The 24,054-nt window shown below is 39.0% G+C and overlaps 1 protein-coding gene across 1 annotated transcript in view; it reads right to left on the reverse strand.

The window, feature by feature from the left end:
* ADGRB1 (adhesion G protein-coupled receptor B1) overlaps positions 1–24,054 on the reverse strand; it is a 398,297-nt gene that overhangs the window by 215,310 nt on the left and 158,933 nt on the right. The window contains exons 12-16 of the mRNA XM_075270037.1: positions 20,564–20,672; positions 19,732–19,875; positions 14,175–14,250; positions 3,681–3,783; positions 1,870–1,913 (exon numbers count right to left, since the gene is read on the reverse strand). Of these exons, the coding sequence (XP_075126138.1) occupies positions 1,870–1,913; positions 3,681–3,783; positions 14,175–14,250; positions 19,732–19,875; positions 20,564–20,672 (476 nt within the window). The remainder of the gene's footprint in view (positions 1–1,869; positions 1,914–3,680; positions 3,784–14,174; positions 14,251–19,731; positions 19,876–20,563; positions 20,673–24,054) is intronic.

A 24,054-nucleotide genomic window follows, 5' to 3' on the forward strand; every position in this document is an offset into this window, starting at 1 on the left:
GTCTGCACTAAACAATGGAAATCTAGAAGAACTTTCCTATAATACCTCAACTGATACAGACTCATAAAATAACCTTCAGCTGCTGCAGAAACTCTTTATTACTAGATAGGGATCTTCATATCATAAAGGATCCAGGATAACCTGGACAGGTGAGGGGGGAGGAGGAGAAGCCAGGACATATGCCATTGGGGAGGGGACTCCGGGATACAGATCACTATTATACACTGACATTTTTTTGTTACATTTTTGCATCTTTTGTTTTTTTTTCTAGGTATTTGCTTTTTTGCGCTATTGTATTTGCGGATAATAAAGCTGTGACAGTAAATCCCCGCCATTGCTCTGCAATCTCCGCCATCTGCTCGCATTTAATTAGAGGAGCTCTTGGAAAGTGTCTTCTGCGATACAGTTTGGAAATATTTACAGCATATTTTTCTAGCAAAAACACAACAATTCTCCGGGGGCTCCAGAGACTCCAGAATGTGTCGCCTACACAACAAACAAGAGAATCCAAAGGTAGATTCCAAGTCTTGTCCTACGTCAGAGATTGGGATGACGCTCCCAGGAACTGCGGTCTACTGGTGGGCGAAACGGGGGGGAAAGGAGGTGCTAAAGTGCCGAAACGTGTCACATCCTGAGAAGGAGGGGCAATGATGGTGTCACTAATGTAATGTACTGTCTATTCAGATAGGGGGCACTACATCACTGAATTAAGGTGATCCCTTGGTCTCAGGTACCTCCTTGCCATACTAAAGAGGGGAGTCAGTAATAAACCTCCCTGCTGTATCTCAGCTCTTCCTGGGGCACTGTGGTTGTCATTATTATGGGGGCACTGTACTATAGGGCTGACACTGCAGGTGGCGCTACTGAGAGCTCAGTGTTATAATAATTGGGACTCTGGATATCACTACTTTTAGATTGTAAGCTCATATAGTGAAGACTCTAATGCCATTCTCTACCATTATACCCAAAATTTTTATGACCCCTTCAAGTAGCGCCATCTGACTCAATGGACTTAAAGGGATTGTCTGGGACTATGATATCGATCTCCACCTCCTCTTCTTAGGCCAGTGACATCACATGACCAAATGAATGGGGCTTAGAATGGGGTTTGAATGGGCCAGAGCTGCAATACCCAGCACAGACACTATACGGTGTGTGGCCCTGTGCTTGATATGTAGCAATTAAAGTCATAGTCTCTGACAACCCCTTTAAAACTCACATTACCCTTCATAAAAAGCATGCACTCCTCACCAAAAAAAATACACACACAGGCAGACGAGAAAGGTTAGACAAAATTTTTGAAAAAAAATAAAAAATTCACATTAAAAAAATAAAGTCAAAATCTGGGGTCTCCGTGAGCTTATAGGACTTACATTTACAATTCCAAAAATGTATTACTTTTCATGAAAAATTGTAACAAAAAAAGCAATTTTTTTAGAAAAACTTTTGGCAATCTTTACACTTTGTAAAACATTAAAATATATATATTTTTTTTTTAAAAAAAGAGATTTTTTGGAAGGGCACGGCTAATTATTCTGTTGCTTATTTTTTTTTTTATTAGGAGACATTCACACAGCCGGATTTTTTTAGTCTAATTTTTTAAATTTTTTTCGGCAGAATTCAAGCTACAGAATTTTTTTATTTTTATTTTTCCTATTATTAGGAAGCTTTTACACAGATATATTTTTCAATTTTTTTTTATTTTTATTTTTGGGTCTCACAAAATCCTATATGAATGTCTCTCTTACTACAATGGGGGGGGGGGATTATTTATTGCAATTAATTTTTAATTTTAATAATAGAAAGAAAAAATCTCCAAAATGTGCACAAATAAATAGCAGATGAGGAAGAATGAAGAAAGTGACTTACGTATCGGTCTCGTCCCAGATGATACAAGTGTGGTTGGTTGTTCCCTGGAGAAATTGCAAAAAAAAAAAAAAAAATTGTATGAAACGTTATTGTGATGTGAGACGTGATAGGACATTCATCTCTCAGCCTCAGCCCGTCGCCTGACTGTTCCGCCACAAAGCCGTGCACTGTGTTGGGACGGGAACTTTGTATTCTGTGCAAACAGCAAATTACAGTTCCATTACTTTCCCACTTAACACATATTGCTCGCCCAGGGCAAGGTGATAATCCGCGCGCACTTGATACTGTTAATGACACACATTGATTTTACTATGACAATGACAGCTGCGAAAGCTTTGACCTTGGAGGTTCTCGAACGGCAGGCATTGCCAGAATAAATTGGGTTCCCGGGCTCCATTGCTTTGCATTTTCTTATAATGTTACTTTAAATATTGCATAGTAGACAGTGATGATGATATTGTTAGAGGCGGTGACATCACTGAGGCACCGGTGATGTCACTGGAAGGTTGCAGGATGCCATATACGTGCTGTACCTTCACATTGGAGTCTTTGACCTATGTAAGAGGGTGGCCTCAATACATTGGTGGTCCTGGTGCAAATACTGACACACTGTAAGCTGACCTTAGGGGCAAGAGACCTGCAAAGTGCACATCAGCTTCCCCTGCTGAAGAAGGCGTCTCAGATGGTTTGTGACCATGACCACCATTCATTTAGCCACTATGGAGTGTATTATAGGAGGTAATGGACCTCCAACACCATTAACAGAATACTAGACAGTAATCATATTCTCATAGACTGTGACATCACTGAGGCAACAATGATGTCACTAGAAGGTCACAGGAAGCTAAATTCATGCTATACCTTCTCAGGGAACCCTTTGACCTCCTCCTAGGGTGGTCTTAATAGATTGGTTAGCTAAGGTGGCCACAGTAAAAGCCAACCTTAGAGGTGTGATACTAAGAGGACACATCAGCTTCTCCTGCTGAAGCGGGTGTCTCAGGTGGTTTGTGACTATGGCCACCATGAATCCAACCATTAATGTAGCGTGTGGGCATTCTATCATAGGGGTCTTTGACCTCTGCAAGAGGGTGGTCTTAATACAATGGTGAGCTAAGTGCTCGCGGATGATCTGGCGCGCACTGGAGGGCCACAGATGATGAAAATACTGACACAGACAAAGCTGACCTTAGGGTGTGAGACCTGAGCAGGACATATCAGCTCCTCCTGCTGAAGAGGGCGTCTCAGATGGCTTGTGATCACCATGGATCTAGCCACTGTAGGACATATAGTCACTTTATGCCAGGTAATGATCTCCAATACACAACGACAAAGCACAGTATAGGGCAGGTGGAAACTATGGAGGTCATGAGACTATTTATGGTGGGCAGAGACCTGTTAGGATCATCAGGTTTGATATGGTATTTATCACTTTTTGGATTTTGTTGCCATGGTGGCTACCTGGCAGCCTTTAAATTTAACTGATAGTAGTGCATGGTGGTCTCCACACCATCGGAGAATGTTATATACACTGAATGGCCACATGTCCATAGGGGACCATCAATGGGATCTAATAAGGGTTTGGTTAAACTCAACTTGCCCCCTATATGTCTAATATGAGGTCCAGTTCCAAGAAGTTCTACTAGTCCACACAAGGCTTCTCCTGACCTTCTGGTGCTTGTCCAAAAATTGTGCCATGAATGTTATTTACACCAATGGAAATGACTAGTTTAGTCCTAAAAGATGTTAGATGTTCTAGTATCAAGAAAATGGCAGGTTCCTTCAAGATCAACCAAGGAAGAGAATCTACTCACATTGAACAAATGGGAGAACTCAATGTCCAGCGGAACAGACATGGAGCGCGGAGGAGGCTTCACCGTCACCGAGATGATCTTAGAGTTCAAGACTGTGGTGTTCCTGCAGGAGATAAGGAAGTATTATTATATATCAAATCCATTACACATAAGACGAGCAAGGTCAAGACCTCCGAGAGAGAATCCGAGAATTTCAGAAATATAAAAACAACGCACTTACCAGAGCACTGACTTACTGTATAAGGGTACTAACTTACTATACAGAGCACTGACTTACTATATCAGAGCATTGACTTACTATATCAGAGCATTGACTTACTATACAGAGCACTGACTTACTATACAAAGCACTGACTTACTATACAGAGTACTGACTTACTATACAGAGTACTGACTTACTATACAGAGCACTGACTTACTATACAGAGTACTGACTTACTATACAGAGCACTGACTTACTATACAGAGCACTGACTTACTATACAGAGCACTGACTTACTATACAGAGCACTGACTTACTATACAGAGTACTGACTTACTATACAGAGCACTGACTTACTATACAGAGCACTGACTTACTATATCAGAGCATTGACTTACTATATCAGAGCATTGACTTACTATACAGAGCACTGACTTACTATACAAAGCACTGACTTACTATACAGAGTACTGACTTACTATACAGAGCACTGACTTACTATACAGAGTACTGACTTACTATACAGAGCACTGACTTACTATACAGAGCACTGACTTACTATACAGAGTACTGACTTACTATACAGAGTACTGACTTACTATACAGAGCACTGACTTACTATACAGAGTACTGACTTACTATACAGAGCACTGACTTACTATACAGAGCACTGACTTACTATACAGAGCACTGACTTACTATACAGAGTACTGACTTACTATACAGAGCACTGACTTACTATACAAAGCACTGACTTACTATACAGAGTACTGACTTACTATACAGAGTACTGACTTACTATACAGAGCACTGACTTACTATACAAAGCACTGACTTACTATACAGAGTACTGACTTACTATACAGAGCACTGACTTACTATACAAAGCACTGACTTACTATACAGAGTACTGACTTACTATACAGAGTACTGACTTACTATACAGAGCACTGACTTACTATACAGAGCACTGACTTACTATACAGAGTACTGACTTACTATACAGAGCACTGACTTACTATACAAAGCACTGACTTACTATACAGAGTACTGACTTACTATACAGAGTACTGACTTACTATACAGAGCACTGACTTACTATACAAAGCACTGACTTACTATACAGAGTACTGACTTACTATACAGAGTACTGACTTACTATACAGAGCATTGACTTACTATACAAAGCACTGACTTACTATACAGAGTACTGACTTACTATACAGAGTACTGACTTACTATACAGAGCACTGACTTACTATACAGAGCACTGACTTACTATACAGAGCACTGACTTACTATACAGAGCACTGACTTACTATACAGAGTACTGACTTACTATACAGAGTACTGACTTACTATACAGAGCACTGACTTACTATACAGAGCACTGACTTACTATACAGAGTACTGACTTACTATACAGAGCACTGACTTACTATACAAAGCACTGACTTACTATACAGAGTACTGACTTACTATACAGAGCACTGACTTACTATACAGAGTACTGACTTACTATACAGAGCACTGACTTACTATACAGAGTACTGACTTACTATACAGAGCACTGACTTACTATACAAAGCACTGACTTACTATACAGAGTACTGACTTACTATACAGAGTACTGACTTACTATACTAGAGCACTGACTTACTATACAGAGCACTGACTTACTATATCAGAGTACGGACTTACTATACAGAGTACTGACTTACTATATCAGATCACTGACTTACTATATCAGAGCACTGACTTACTATATCAGATCACTGACTTACTATACAGAGCACTGACTTACTATATCAGAGTACGGACTTACTATACAGAGTACTGACTTACTATACTAGAGCACTGACTTACTATACAGAGCACTGACTTACTATACAGAGTACTGACTTACTATACAGAGTACTGACTTACTATACTAGAGCACTGACTTACTATACAAAGCACTGACTTACTATACAGAGTACTGACTTACTATACAGAGTACTGACTTACTATACTAGAGCACTGACTTACTATACAGAGCACTGACTTACTATATCAGAGTACGGACTTACTATACAGAGTACTGACTTACTATATCAGATCACTGACTTACTATATCAGAGCACTGACTTACTATATCAGATCACTGACTTACTATACAGAGCACTGACTTACTATATCAGAGTACGGACTTACTATATCAGAGTACTGACTTACTATATCAGAGTACGGACTTACTATACAGAGTACTGACTTACTATATCAGATCACTGACTTACTATATCAGAGTACGGACTTGCTATACAGAGTACTGACTTACTATATCAGATCACTGACTTACTATACATAGTACTGACTTACTATATCAGAGTACTGACTTACTATATCAAAGTACTGACTTACTATACCAGAGTACTGACTTACTATACCAGAGCACTGACTTACTATATCAAAGTACTGATTTACTATATCAGAGTACGGACTTACTAAACCAGAGTACTGACTTACTATATCAGAGTACTGACTTACTATATCAGAGTACTGACTTACTATATCAGAGTACTGACTTACTATATCAGAGTACTGACTTACTATATCAGAGCACTGACTTACTATATCAGAGTACTGACTTACTATACAGAGCACTGACTTACTATATCAAAGTACTGACTTATTATACCAGAGTACTGACTTACTATATCAGAGTACTGACTTACTATACAGAGCACTGACTTACTATACAAAGCACTGACTTACTATACAGAGTACTGACTTACTATACAGAGTAATGACTTACTATACAGAGCACTGACTTACTATACAGAGCACTGACTTACTATACAAAGCACTGACTTACTATACAGAGCACTGACTTACTATATCAGAGTACTGACTTACTATACAGAGCACTGACTTACTATATCAAAGTACTGACTTATTATACCAGAGTACTGACTTACTATACAGAGTACTGACTTACTATACAGAGCACTGACTTACTATATCAGAGTACTGACTTACTATATCAGAGCACTGACTTACTATACAGAGTACTGACTTACTATACAGAGCACTGACTTACTATATCAGAGTACTGACTTACTATATCAGAGTACTGACTTACTATATCAGAGTACTGACTTACTATATCAGAGCACTGACTTACTATATCAGAGTACTGACTTACTATACAGAGCACTGACTTACTATATCAAAGTACTGACTTATTATACCAGAGTACTGACTTACTATATCAGAGTACTGACTTACTATACAGAGCACTGACTTACTATACAAAGCACTGACTTACTATACAGAGTACTGACTTACTATACAGAGTAATGACTTACTATACAGAGCACTGACTTACTATACAGAGCACTGACTTACTATACAAAGCACTGACTTACTATACAGAGCACTGACTTACTATATCAGAGTACTGACTTACTATACAGAGCACTGACTTACTATATCAAAGTACTGACTTATTATACCAGAGTACTGACTTACTATACAGAGTACTGACTTACTATACAGAGCACTGACTTACTATATCAGAGTACTGACTTACTATATCAGAGCACTGACTTACTATACAGAGTACTGACTTACTATACAGAGTAATGACTTACTATATCAGAGTACTGACTTACTATATCAGAGCACTGACTTACTATATCAGAGTACTGACTTACTATACAGAGCACTGACTTACTATATCAGAGTACTGACTTACTATATCAGAGTACTGACTTACTATATCAGAGTACTGACTTACTATATCAGAGCACTGACTTACTATATCAGAGTACTGACTTACTATACAGAGCACTGACTTACTATATCAGAGTACTGACTTACTATACAGAGCACTGACTTACTATACAGAGCACTGACTTACTATACAAAGCACTGACTTACTATACAGAGCACTGACTTACTATATCAGAGTACTGACTTACTATACAGAGCACTGACTTACTATATCAAAGTACTGACTTATTATACCAGAGTACTGACTTACTATACAGAGTACTGACTTACTATACAGAGCACTGACTTACTATATCAGAGTACTGACTTACTATATCAGAGCACTGACTTACTATACAGAGTACTGACTTACTATACAGAGTAATGACTTACTATATCAGAGTACTGACTTACTATATCAGAGCACTGACTTACTATATCAGAGTACTGACTTACTATACAGAGCACTGACTTACTATATCAGAGTACTGACTTACTATATCAGAGTACTGACTTACTATATCAGAGTACTGACTTACTATATCAGAGCACTGACTTACTATATCAGAGTACTGACTTACTATACAGAGCACTGACTTACTATATCAGAGTACTGACTTACTATACAGAGCACTGACTTACTATACAGAGCACTGACTTACTATACAAAGCACTGACTTACTATACAGAGCACTGACTTACTATATCAGAGTACTGACTTACTATACAGAGCACTGACTTACTATATCAAAGTACTGACTTATTATACCAGAGTACTGACTTACTATACAGAGTACTGACTTACTATACAGAGCACTGACTTACTATATCAGAGTACTGACTTACTATATCAGAGCACTGACTTACTATACAGAGTACTGACTTACTATACAGAGTAATGACTTACTATATCAGAGTACTGACTTACTATATCAGAGCACTGACTTACTATATCAGAGTACTGACTTACTATACAGAGCACTGACTTACTATATCAGAGTACTGACTTACTATATCAGAGTACTGACTTACTATATCAGAGTACTGACTTACTATATCAGAGCACTGACTTACTATATCAGAGTACTGACTTACTATACAGAGCACTGACTTACTATATCAGAGTACTGACTTACTATACAGAGCACTGACTTACTATATCAAAGTACTGACTTATTATACCAGAGTACTGACTTACTATATCAGAGTACTGACTTACTATACAGAGCACTGACTTACTATATCAGAGTACTGACTTACTATATCAGATCATTAATATACTATATTAAACTAAGAAGCCCTGTCCAATGTGACCTCAATAGACGGCTATAATGCAGACATCAGAGGTTTAGTAAACTATAATCCTAAATCATCGTTACATAATTACAAATCCATTCAACTTTTTAAAGAAATTAGAAAGTTTGTACAAAATGTGACTTTCAGGTGTGAACCTCCCCCCTCCCCCACACCTCCAGGTGGTAAATAATCGTACGGCGTTTTCTGCCGCTTTCCATGCGCCTTATCTTCCGCAGAGGACACGCTGCCCCGTTCATTCAAATTTTTCAGAATAATCGGATAAAGCGCCATGAAGATGACTGTAATTTTTAGCTGAAATATAATCCCTGCAATTTTGCTATTTCTGCCGCCTTCAGTGGGTGAGTGTGTGATGGAACGGAATTTCTCAGGTTCAGATTATTAAATTATTATCCCATGGGAATGGATTTTTTTTTTTACACATTCCATGTAATGTCCTTTCTATTTGTGAGTGTCTGAAATTAGCATGAAATGATATAATGGGGGCACAAGTGGCGGCGTACTGGTTAATACCGCCGTGGAATAAGTGCAATGTATTGTAGGGAGCGTGTCGGGGGAGGGGGGGGACACCTTTAATTTGCTGACTTGTGTGATCCGGCACATTCACTGTAATGTAACTGACTGCGAGGAATAATTAATGGTGGCATGCTGCTCCGCGTGCGCCTCATGCCTCAATGGACGTGCAAGACTGAGCAGCCAATCCCTGGCCCGCTGGAGGAAGTCAACTGAGGCCAGCACAGGATGCTTTGACGGACACCAGCCCAGGCTGTAACGAAACGCGGGCAGCCTGGCAGCACCTGGGCACAGGAACGTGCAGCGAGCTGCTGCAGCCCCAGCCATGGAACTGGAGGCGAACTGGCCTCACTTGACTTCTTTTCACTTAATCAAACATCATCCACTGGTTCGTAATATCAGCCAGATGGTTTTACGGAGAGCTGCGATTCCAACAAGCCTTTGGGCCTGAACGGCATTAAACTGGTACAAATGTGTGGATTCTCAGTCATGGCTTTGACAGAACGGGGAAATGGTATTAGAGAAGGTTACACCGTGATGTGCGCTGGTTTACATTATTAGATTTGGGCTTTTTTATTACATTTTTCCAAATATACAATATATCAAAGTTGAAACAGAGAGAGGAGGGGGGAAGGATGGGTGCGGGCAAGACAGAGACCAGGGCTCTGGGAGAGAAACATTGTTAGGTGGAATGGATACAGATGTAGAAGAGCGAAGGTCATCCATCACATTGCAACGTCCGATATCCTGCAACCTCCTTGGGGTCAACGCTGACCTCCTGCACTGCACTCTGTGAGACTTATGGGCTCTTATAGATGAAGTAGCACCTGTTGCCACTATGGTCAGCCCATGCTAATGTCTAAATGGCCCTGGTGTTATAATTGACCCTTCTCAGCACTCTGGGCCTGAGCAATGAGGTCTATTTGGTTCCTGTGGTCTGCTAAAGCCGTTGATCACCTGCCCTGAACTTTTCCTGTTTAAGACCGAACTCCACCTGCCTTGACCCAAGTACTGTTTTAGTATAACTTATATGTATTGTCTTGGCTCTTTATATTGGTGTCTACTTCTTACCTATGTTCTAGCCATTGGTAATATGGACCATTCTGAGGTTGTGACTTGGAGATTCCTTGTAGAAAAATCTACACCATTCATGGGGAGAAGGGGAACCAAACAGACTTTGCTTCATGGTTTTAGCCCGAAGCCAAATCCATTAGTGACGCAATGTGTCCACATCAGCATTAGATCATTGTTATATTTTCACTTAACTCTTTCAGTCTGACCATACGATTAGATAATGAAATCCAATTCAACAAGAGTCTTCTCCATAAGGCTGGCGTAACAAGGTAGTCCTGACTTATCTTGCCTGACAACAAAGGATTTTCCATAAATTCAACATATCAAATCCCTTTTCTTTGAGACATGGGTTTTTGTATAACATCACATTGTCATAACCCCTTGACCAATATTCTTGACCCAATGAACATCAAACATTCTTGTTGGCTCTTTTGGCTAAAGACTACTCGCAACCCTTCATGGTCAAGTGTGAAGATGTTCTCCATGGGGAATGGTGACCTATTTCCCAGGAAAACGAAAAATTTGTCATGAACTTTAACATGATCTTCTTGTTTTACCCAATATGGGTCAACAAACCTTCATCTAATGGGCAATACACATCAGATGGTCATCCAGTCCCACCAATATTGGCAGATTTGGTTGACCTTAGATTAATGTATATGGTCACCTTACGGAATCCAGATTGTATTGCCAACCCCCTTCACTGACATTCTTGGCCCAGTATCTTCCCCTGTCCTCTTAGTTGGGGCCATTTAATGGGTCCTATAGAGCCTAGTACTACTACTGGAGCCTTGTTCTTAATGGAGCCTACATCACAGACTCCCTTCCACACATTGGCCCCTCGCCGCCCTTTGTCGGCCAGTAATCTACCTATTTTGTAGATTGCAGTCAAATAATTAAATTGCAATTAAAAATTCCAGCAGTTTTGCTTCTCTAGAAATGCGGCCGCCAGAATCCTTTTCTACGAGACAGCGGTTTATTTGCTTTCGTGTGTCTAACAAGACTCTCTCGGATTGCTAATTGGACTTTGCAAGGAGGAGGTAAGGAAGTCTATGTATTTAATATGGAAGAAAACAGAGCGGCGTTGAAGAAAGCTGTAGTCCTAGTAATCAGTGCAGAACAGATTCCGGAGGTGCCTGAGGACCCTTCACGTCCTGCCTCGCTGCCCACCTACCAGAAAGGAAAAAGCTTTTTTGCCCTCCATAGAGCTCACAGCCATCCACGTCCTCCATAAACCATCTATACTGTCATAATGCCAAAGCCTTCACTCTTCAGGGGCCCGGGATATGACAGGGGGGTTGGCTTCTCCTCTGCCCCTATGGCTACAGAGAAGATAATGGTCAATTGCTGCCGATCTTCAGAGAAAATGGAGCCAATTTCCCTTGGATTAACCATTTCCGCTGCAATCAGGAGACATCGTTGCAGAGTAAGAGCCGCAGCCCGAGGCCAGACATGAGGCCGGTGATAAGATAATTTTTCACGGAGACACAAAGTAAACATAAGAGTGGTCATCTTATTTCAAGGTCCATTTGGTCCAAACTGAGATGAAAACGCATTATATGCCTTGACTTCCGAATGGGGAAATATGTCACAGGCGCATCCGGGAGAGCTCCAATCAAACGGAAGGCTAAAATGGGTAGAAAGATCTGGCGCATGGATATAGGGTTAAAGGGGCACTCTGAAAAGGCAGCACTTATACAGGGAAGACTGTCAGTCACTGAGTAGGACCGCCCACTGGACTCCCAACACTGGAAGGAGCAGAGTTTTAAGATTGTATTCCAATAATTACAAGTTTATCTAGAGGGGGTACATTGTGATTGGTGGGACTTTGACCTCTGGGACCCCAGGGTCTATTTGTCTTGTACCACTGGAGCTACAGGTCATACCATCGAACCATTCGATTCCATGAGATTGCTATGAGCCCATTTTAACGTCTGAGGCGGGAGGTTACCCAATAAATATTGTATAGGATTAAATAGACACTGCAGACGTAAACTAGATGCTGCATTGCAGACATTCTGGCCTATGTGAGATCTCTAGACTGCAGGACAAACCATAAGAGCAGCAGTGACGAGAAGTTTATTTTTACTGTTTTTTATTTTTAATATTTTTTTTTTTCTAAAATCTAAAAATAGATCCAGTAAGACAAATCAGCTTGGTGGGACCTCCAAGCTTTGGGACATTTGCAAAAAAATAGGGGAAATAACCTCAAGGTTCATCCTAGTCCAGGCCAAGAGCATTGGTCAATTATGATAAGAAAGTACAAGGAAGAAAGAGGGCGTATCAGGAAGGACAAGGAACCTCGGTAATGGGAGGAGTCATATCATGAATGGGCCTAGCAGGGGACATCCCAGAAAATTAGTATTGTGATGGAGTAAAAAAGGGAAGGATTGGATAAAACAAGGCTCTTCTCCTGATTCTCACAGGTCTCTACTTCTACTTCTTCTCCATCTTGACGTACAGGAAATGACTGCTCAGCCAATAACTGGCCTCAATGTTTCAACCGTCTTGGATTCAAAGTAACAATCCCAGAAATCCCCAAAAGGGAGGGATTTGTTCAAACCACGACCACCTCTCCCATTCAGAGGCCTCCTGATCCTGACAGGTCTCTACTTCCTGCAATATCCTGACATACATGAAATCACTGCTCAGCTAATAACTGGCCTCATAGTTTTGAGAACTTTGGAATTCTATGTAACAGTCCAAGGAAAAAATAGGAACTATAGGGACAGATTTGTTAGATTATGCCTGTCGTCTTTCCTATTCTGATGCTTCACAATCCCCACAGATCTGCTTCATCGGGACATACATGTAATAACTGCTCAGCCAATAACTGGCCTCATCATGTCCACCCGTCTTGACTACTTGGTAACAATCCCAGCAAATTTGGAATGTGATGGCAAGGAAAAGGGAAGGACTTGTTCAGACTATGCCCAACTCTCCAATTCTGATACTTCCCGTAACCCACAGGCTTCGAATTCCCGCTACTTCTGGACAAACAGGAAATGACTGATCAGCCAACAACAGGTCTCATAGTCTCCAACAGTCTCGCATTCTCAGTCTCAGCAAATCTGAATTGTGGTGACTTGAAAAAGTGAGGGACTTGTTCAAACTCTGTCCAAAGGTGCGTGATCCTGAGCGGGTTCTGGACATTCCCAGGGGCAGGACTTGGACTTGGCTGAGCAGCACTTCCTGTTTTATGTAAGGGAACAGGAAGTAGAAACCAGCAGGGAACCCAAGAAACATTAGATCGGTCGTGTAAGGCTAGGCTGACATCTGCATCAGTGTCTCTGTAGGGGCAACAGATTCAGCCAAAAATTGGAGGAGAGAACAGTCCTAAACAAAGCATTTCTCAGTCTTAAAATGTTGGAATCCCGATGGACACCCAGAGGACCCCATTAAAGTCTATGAGGTCCTCGGTGCGTACAGGTAACCGCTACATTAGAGGACAGAATCTCCCTCTTTAACACCCAAATAACGGAAAGCGTGTTGCAAGTGTGAACCTAGCCTTAGGGAACTGGCGATCCATTTTTCAAAAATTTCCATTGACCCCACAACCCCTGTAATATTTACTCCATAACATCGTGAACTACTGTAAGTACAATACAGAAAACAAGGCTCGGAATATTCTGCATTACCTTTGCAGGTTGAGGATGCCGCCCAAGTTCTTGTAGAGCACGGTCCCGATGACAAACATGGAGAAATCATCTGTATCTAAAAATAAAAGCAAAAAAAACATTAATGCAGACAAAAGCCAAACCTGTGCAGACTGCTGGAACAATCTCCCCGGCCCCGGCCACCAGCTCATCCATGGCCTAACAAGCTTTTACTTGGATGAAATAGATTTGTTGGGGGCATGAATAATTCATTGGAAAAGGTTAGAACATGAAGCGCATGTTGTGAATGCAATCTGCGAGAGGTGCCCGGGAGCGGTGTGAAATGCGTTGGCGCCATCTCCACCTTTGTAGATTTTGGATACGGTTGAACTCACAGAGCAGAGGGGACAGATTAGAAGGTCACGGCACACCTGGAGGCCGCTGGCACATCCTCGCTCTAAGAGGCTAGAAAATAGCTGGAGATGGACCAATAGAAGTCTCTACAGGGGAGTCATCCATGTCAACGGGGACGCAGAGCGAAGGTCTACAGACGAAAACTGCGCGAAGGTGAATCCTGAGGCCGTGTGATATAACACTGCATAATATGTAGGAGAGAGAAGACCTGCAGGTGCAGTGTGCACAGGTCGCAACACCCATGTATATTGTGTCAGGAGATTACAGTATTGTAACATATAACATATACATATATTCATGTACAACTAATTATTAGAGATGAGCGAACCGCGTTCAATCGAATTGGTATTGGATCGAATATCAGGCTGCTCGAGATATTCGATTCCAATCGAATACCACGAGGCAAATGCAGTAAAAAATTGTATCCCCTCCCACCTTCCCTGGCGCTTTTTTTGCACCAATAACTGCGCAGGGGAGGTGGGACAGGAACTACGACATCGGAGGCAGTGAAAAAAATCGGAAAAAGTAATTGGCTGCCGAAATCAGGTGACCTCCAATTTATCCGAATGGTGGATTTCAGATTTGGTTGATATGAGACTGTGAAGTAGACCGGGATAGAGGTACAGGCAGGGTTAGCTGGGGATTAGCTTTATTTAGGGGGGAATGTTACTCACCCAGCTCTGTATACTGGGCTCTATATACCTTCCTTGCCAGCCTGAGATACATGCAATGTATTCCTATGGGAAAAAATCAGCTCCCGCATACTACAAGCTGCCAGCGATCCCGACTAGCATATGGTGCGCTGCCACGATGTGTTTGCATTGAACTTACTCTTGCATTTAGCTCTGGCTGGCAAGGTCTCATCACTTTCAAACTTCACCTGCAAGCACATCTCGTGGCAGCCCATTATATGCTAGGCGGGATCCCTGGCAGCTTGTATTAATGCGTTAGCTGACTTTTTCCCATAGGAAATGTAGAAATGAGATGTAGCAGAGCTGTGTGCTGAACGCTGCTACATCTGAGTTTGGACCAAAATGGAGACTGCTGTGGACCAATCTTAGACACTGCCTCTTCCGGCAGAACCAGTGTTGATTGGCCGAATGCTATACACTGTATGGCATTCGGCCAATCAACGCATTCCTATGGGAAAAAGTCAGCTCCTGCATTATTAGTGGCGTAATACAGTGACTTGGGCTTGTTAGATGCCCCCAGACATGCTTCCCCTGCTGTCCCAGTTGCAGTCCAGGGTGTTAGCATCATTTCCTGGGGTGTCATAGTGGACTTGGTGACCCTCCTGAGTCGAATGGTGGGATCCCCTGAAACAAAGCATTTTCCCCCCTAGACTATAATGGGGATCAATATTTGTTCGAACAGTCGAAAATTGAGCAGCTACTCGAAAAGAATATCGAATATTTCAGTGTTCGGTCATCTCTACAAATTATCATAATGACATTCATACAATAAAAATAAGTAAAATGCTGCAACTCCAAAAACTTACTATTTGTGTTTAGAAATTGCTGTTTTTGTAATGAACCATTAATTATTTATCATTACATTATAATTATTTATTTCTATTGTTATTATTATTACTAGTTACAGATCAACCTCCAGTCATCACATCTCACAAAGGCTTTACCAGTGGTATGCACAGTTTGGCAACACTTTACAGTACTGCTTATAATTTACATTAGCTATTCAATGCAGCACCCCTGTGCTTTATCCTGCTTTCGTAAGTAAATTGCTGACATATGTTCACTTGTAAATAGCACTTCACAGGTTATATATAGAAGAGCACAGAATGGGACCTGACAGCAACATGTACAGGGGTTGTTATATTCTTGTACATATTATATTAGTACAGTACAGTACAGTATTGTACAGTATTATAGTAGTTATATTCTTGTACATAGGAGCAGTATTATAGTAGTTATATTCTTGTACATAGGAGTAGTATTATAGTAGTTATATTCTTGTACATAGGAGTAGTATTATAGTAGTTATATTCTTGTACATAGGACGTAGTATTATAGTAGTTATATTCTTGTACATAGGAGCAGTATTATAGTAGTTATATTCTTGTACATAGGAGGTAGTATTATAGTAGTTATATTCTTGTACATAGGAGCAGTATTATAGTAGTTATATTCTTGTACATAGGTGTAGTATTATAGTAGTTATATTCTTGTACATAGGAGTAGTATTATAGTAGTTATATTCTTGTACATAGGAGCAGTATTATAGTAGTTATATTCTTGTACATAGTAGTAGTATTATAGTAGTTATATTCTTGTACATAGGAGTAGTATTATAGTAGTTATATTCTTGTACATAGGAGTAGTATTATAGTAGTTATATTCTTGTACATAGGAGCAGTATTATAGTAGTTATATTCTTGTACATAGGAGGTAGTATTATAGTAGTTATATTCTTGTACATAGGAGGTAGTATTATAGTAGTTATATTCTTGTACATAGGAGTAGTATTATAGTAGTTATATTCTTGTACATAGGAGCAGTATTATAGTAGTTATATTCTTGTACATAGGAGTAGTATTATAGTAGTTATATTCTTGTACATAGGAGTACTATTATAGTAGTTATATTCTTGTGCATAGGAGTAGTATTATAGTAGTTATATTCATCTACATAGGAGGTAGTATTATAGTAGTTATATTCTTGTACATAGGAGCAGTATTATAGTAGTTATATTCTTGTACATAAGAGGTAGTATTATAGTAGTTATATTCTTGTACAAAGGAGCAGTATTATAGTAGTTATATTCTTGTACATAAGAGGTAGTATTATAGTAGTTATATTCTTGTACAAAGGAGCAGTATTATAGTAGTTATATTCTTGTACATAGGAGGTAGTATTATAGTAGTTATATTCTTGTACATAGGAGGTAGTTTTATAGTAGTTATATTCTTGTACATAGGAGTAGTATTATAGTAGTTATATTCTTGTACATAGGAGGTAGTATCATAGTAGATATATTCTTGTACATAGGAGGTAGTATTATAGTAGTTATATTCTTGTACATAGGAGTGGTATTATAGTAGTTATATTCTTGTACATAGGAGGTAGTTTTATAGTAGATATATTCTTGTACATAGGAGGTAGTATTATAGTAGTTATATTCTTGTACATAGGAGTGGTATTATAGTAGTTATATTCTTGTACATAGGAGGTAGTATTATAGTAGTTATATTCTTGTACATAGGAGTAGTATTATAGTAGTTATATTCTTGTACATAGGAGTAGTATTATAGTAGTTATATTCTTGTACATAGGAGCAGTATTATAGTAGTTATATTCTTGTACATAGGAGCAGTATTATAGTAGTTATATTCTTGTACATAGGAGTAGTATTATAGTAGTTATATTCTTGTACATAGGAGCAGTATTATAGTAGTTATATTCTTGTACATAGGAGTAGTATTATAGTAGTTATATTCTTGTACATAGCAGTAGTATTATAGTAGTTATATTCTTGTACATAGGAGTAGTATTATAGTAGTTATATTCTTGTACATAGCAGTAGTATTATAGTAGTTATATTCTTGTACATAGGAGTAGTATTATAGTAGTTATATTCTTGTACATAGGAGTAGTATTATAGTAGTTATATTCTTGTACATAGGAGCAGTATTATAGTAGTTATATTCTTGTACATAGGAGTAGTATTATAGTAGTTATATTCTTGTACATAGGAGTAGTATTATAGTAGTTATATTCTTGTACATAGGAGCAGTATTATAGTAGTTATATTCTTGTACATAGGAGTAGTATTATAGTAGTTATATTCTTGTACATAGCAGTAGTATTATAGTAGTTATATTCTTGTACATAGGAGTAGTATTATAGTAGTTATATTCTTGTACATAGCAGTAGTATTATAGTAGTTATATTCTTGTACATAGGAGCAGTATTATAGTAGTTATATTCTTGTACATAGGAGCAGTATTATAGTAGTTATATTCTTGTACATAGGAGTAGTATTATAGTAGTTATATTCTTGTACATAGCAGGTAGTATAATAGTAGTTATATTCTTGTACATAGCAGTAGTATTATAGTAGTTATATTCTTGTACATAGGAGCAGTATTATAGTAGTTATATTCTTGTACATAGGAGTAGTATTATAGTAGTTATATTCTTGTACATAGGAGGTAGTATTATAGTAGTTATATTCTTGTACATAGGAGTAGTATTATAGTAGTTATATTCTTGTACATAGGAGCAGTATTATAGTAGTTATATTCTTGTACATAGGAGTAGTATTATAGTAGTTATATTCTTGTATATAGGAGGTAATATTATAGTAGTTACATTCTTGTACATAGGAGGTAGTATTATAGTAGTTATATTCTTGTACATAGGAGCAGTATTATAGTAGTTATATTCTTGTACATAGGAGTAGTATTATAGTAGTTATATTCTTGTACATAGGAGTAGTATTATAGTAGTTATATTCTTGTACATAGGAGCAGTATTATAGTAGTTATATTCTTGTACATAGGAGGTAGTATTATAGTAGTTATATTCTTGTACATAGGAGCAGTATTATAGTAGTTATATTCTTGTACATAGGAGTAGTATTATAGTAGTTATATTCTTGTACATAGCAGGTAGTATAATAGTAGTTATATTCTTGTACATAGCAGTAGTATTATAGTAGTTATATTCTTGTACATAGGAGCAGTATTATAGTAGTTATATTCTTGTACATAGGAGTAGTATTATAGTACTTATATTCTTGTACATAGGAGTAGTATTATAGTACTTATATACTTGTACATAGGAGCAGTATTATAGTAGTTATATTCTTGTACATAGGAGTAGTATTATAGTAGTTATATTCTTGTACATAGGAGGTAGTATTATAGTAGTTATATTCTTGTACATAGGAGTAGTATTATAGTAGTTATATTCTTGTACATAGGAGCAGTATTATAGTAGTTATATTCTTGTACATAGGAGTAGTATTATAGTAGTTATATTCTTGTACATAGGAGTAGTATTATAGTAGTTATATTCTTGTACATAGGAGTAGTATTATAGTAGTTATATTCTTGTACATAGGGGGCAGTATTATAGTAGTTATATTCTTGTACATCAGGGACAGTTTTGTACTTAGTATATTCTTTAGTATGTTTGTAGTTTTTGGTTGTTTCTTATGTCTTTACCTGCGTCTTCTGCAGCGAGGAGGCTTTTGGATATTGAGACTTTATCTTCAGTATTTCGGGCCCATTCCACCATTCCTCTCCAGCCTTTCATCGGGAAGTTGATATCTGTCGGACCATTTGCTGGACGCTTGTAGATACTTAAGACTTTAAAGAAAAAAAAAAATCACTCATCAGGGCAGATGATATTCTGTATTTACACATCAGTCAAGATCAGTGAATGTGAACTGTCCCATAGAGGGCTGTACATGTGAAGCTGATGGATTAATATTATGAATGGTGTTCACACTTATGTAGCCAAATGTTTAGTAATGGTAGCATCCAAGGTTCGCGAGCACTAAGAATGTAAAAACACACACACACACACACACACACACATATATATATGTTATTATTGGAGATGATTCTTGGTCACTGTATGTCGGTAATATATGGGCTCTACATGGCGGTATTCTAGGAATTTTACAGTGACGGTCTGCAGAATATGCTAGTTATAAGCATGGTATGTATATTATATATACAATATCAGTAATGGACTATATATACTACAATATACTATATTGGGCCATATATGACTAGCTGCACCACAAGCCACAACCACAATGAATTGTATACATCATATTTCTTCATAAACGGCCTGATCAGGGATTTCATTCACAGACGGGGCGGTTAGCACAAGCTTCATGAATGCAGTCGTTTCAATTGCAGCTGAACTGCAGAGCTGTGGATGTGCGGGGAACGCGCTGAATACATAAACAGCTGCTGAGCGACCAGTGCAGCCTAGTGGTGACTGAGGAGACGCCATACATCACACCGCTGCAACATAGACACCTACCCAGATTGTCCGTCACTTGGTACGAGTCCTTAAAATCCTTCATCCGGAATCCGATGACATCTATGAAATCTTCCACCAGTCTGAAGAGATCCTTAACACTCAGACCCATCTGGAGGGCAGAAAATATAAAAATGTCATCCAAGAAATATACTTAATATGTGCAGAGCAATAGCAGAGCTGAGTATGTCATATAACTATTATGCCTAGGTTATACCTGCAGTCCTATGTAACACCACAGATAACACAGTGACATCATGTATAGACTGCAGGGGAAATCACCTGATGACATCATCACTACATATATGACCTCATTATTAGATATAGATAATTATTACAAGCTGATTAGATTTAGTCAATGATAAAACTGTACAAAGCACCAAACACTCAGCTGTAGATATAAATCCTCCTTCGCTCTTTTCCATCCATTGCTATATATGTCTCTATTCCATGTATTGGATATACAGGGGTGTGAATACTTATGCTAGTGGGTGATGATCTATAGGTCGCCATATATTGGCCCTCTAATAGAAAGGTAGATAAAATCTGTTGTCTTGCAGGAAGGATCTGCGATGATTCAGGAGTAAATAGAGAATCTAGCTTGGATTTGCTTCATCATAAAAAGTTACAAAGTATCTGATGGAGTAGACTGGTTACATTCCATAGGCCAGCGCTTTCAGGGCACTGATCGCCCCTTCCTCATGGCAGATTGTTTCTTCTGCCATATATTGACGCTCTTGGACCAGCCCTTGTGGCACTTTTAATGCCTTGCAAATAACAGGCGCAGCGGTAGAAACCACCGAAATAATACCGCCATATTGTGATATCACAACTGGATGGATATCGGGAGGCAACAAAGGCTTGTCATCTGATACACCGAACCGCCTGATTGTACACAGAATACTCACTGCCGAGTGTATGATGGACGCCACCACTATATAGCAGTATGTTTTATATCTGTAATAATGTATAGCAGTATATATTATATATTTAATGATATCTATAATGAATTCTACCTCTATATGGCATTAGCTATTATATAAGTAGTGATATTTATAAGGGACACTGATCCCTATATGGCAGTATATATTACATAAGTAATGATATGTATTATAGGCACTGACCTATATGGCAAGCATATTTTACATGTTAGCTAGAGTATATGTAATATCTATACTGGACCTGACCTCTATATGCAGATATCTATTATATATTTATACTAGCTGGTACCCGCGACTTGGTCTGCGGTGATTGTAGCAGTGGGTATATACAGGCGCGGGTAAGGTTTTCGTAGTGTGTATAAGGGATGGGATATGAAATGTAACTTTGTATCTTGTTTTTGCTGTAATTCATACGTGAGACATTTGTGTTGCAGTTACTTTGTATTTGAGCTGCTATATATACGGTGTTGTGAGAAACTTTACATAGTGACTTTGGGACAGAAGTATTTGAAGTTAACCCTTTCCCGCCGATGGCATTTTTTGATTTTGGTTTTTCGTTTTTGACTCCCCTCCTTCTAAACCCCATAACTTTTTTATTTCTCCGCTCCCAGAGCCATATGAGGTCTTAATTTTTCTGGGACAAATTTTTCTTCATGATGCCGCCATTGTTTATTCTATATAATGTACTGGGAAGCAGGGAAAAAATTCAGAATGTGGTGGATTTTAAGAAAAAATGCATTTCTGCGACTTTCTTATGGGCTTTGGTTTTACGGCGTTCACTGTGAAACTAAATTGACATGTCCCCTGTATTCTGTGTTTCGTTACGATTCCGGGGATACCAAATTTATATGGTTTTATTTACATTTTGACCCCTTAAAAAAAAATCCAAAAGTGTGTTAAAAAATTATTTTTTGAAAAGTCGCCATATTCCAACAGCCGTAACTTTTTTATACGTGCGTGTACGGGGATGTATAGGGCGTCTTTTTTTGCAGGACCGGGTGTACTTTGTAGTTCTACCATTTTGGGAAATGTTATTGCTTTGATCACTTTTTATTCAAATTTTTATCAGAATCAAAACAGTGAAAAAACGGCGGTTTGGCACTTTTGACCATTTTTCCCGCTACGGCGTTTACCAAACAGGAAAAATATTTGTATAGCTTTGTAGAGCGGGCGATTTCGGACGTGGAGATACCTAACATGTATGTGTTTCACAGTTTTTAACTACTTTTATATGTGTTCTAGGGAAAGGGGGGTGATTTGAATTTTTAATCCTTTTTATTCATTTTTATATTTTTTTACTTTTTTTTAAACTTTTTTTTTGCATTTTTTAGACCGCCTAGGGGTATTGACATGGGTGGGCGGTGTCGCGGATTGTCAGAGTGGTGGGGGTCGGCAAACATGGCTGCTCCGGAGCGTTATAGAGCGCCTCCTGGAGTATTGTTAAGGTGAGGGGTAAAGTGGTAAAGTATATGTATATGAGATTGTGTGGGGTTAGGGGCGAGGCTGCAGAGGGCAATAGGAATTTTGTGGCTTGCTATGGTCCAAAGTGTGTGAGATTGCAGAGATGGTGGTGTGAGTTTGGGTTTTGTGGGGGTCCTGGCACAAACGTATGTGCGCTATTGTGACGAAAAGTAGCCTATTGCGCAATCGGGTGTATTAACTATGTTTGTGGAAACTTTCAGCCAAATCGGTCGAGCGGGTTTTGCGTGATTGAGGAACAAACATCCGAACATCCAAACCAACACACAAACTCACAAACTTTCACATTTATAATATTAATAGGATCTCTTTACTGAACACTGTCCTCTCTATGGCAGTATCCATCTGGTATATGGTGATATAGCATTATATGTCGGTCTTCCCTCTATATGTATGGTGACTCAGTGGTTAGCACTGTAGCCTTGAAGCACTGGAGTTCTGGGTTCGATTCCTGCCAAACACAACACCTGCAAGGAGTTTGTATGTGTTTGTGCAGGTTTCCTCCCACATTCCAAAGATCTACTAATAGGGACTGTAGAGTGTGAGCCCTATATGGGACATGACTGTCAATATCTGTAAAGTGCTGCGGAATATGATGGCGCTATACAAGTAAGCATAATAATATATGGCGGTCTCCCCTCTATATTATGGTCTCCCCTCTATATGATGTGGAACAAACAATTGTACTGAGTGACCAAATTCTGTCCACTCCAACAGTCCTTTTGGAGGTATTGACAGTAATGAACTGGAGCACTGATGAGCAGCAGGAAACCCAACACCCACACCGGGTGGTATAACAGGGATAAACGACCAGAATTCGGGAATAACACTGCACTGACTCCAAACGTGTTTAATTCAAACAACGCACTTTATTGGATTTCAAATAAATCCAATAAAGTGCGTTGTTTGAATTAAACACATTTGGAGTCAGCACAGTGTTATTCCCGAATTCTGGTCGTTTATTCTTCTATATGATGGTCTCCCCTCTCTATATGGCGGTCTCCCTTCTGCATGGTGGTCTTTCTTCTATATGACGGTCTCTCCTCTCTATGACGGTCTCTCCTCTATATGACG

Source organism: Leptodactylus fuscus, chromosome 4, assembly GCF_031893055.1.
Source record: "Leptodactylus fuscus isolate aLepFus1 chromosome 4, aLepFus1.hap2, whole genome shotgun sequence".
Taxonomy (NCBI): domain Eukaryota; kingdom Metazoa; phylum Chordata; class Amphibia; order Anura; family Leptodactylidae; genus Leptodactylus; species Leptodactylus fuscus.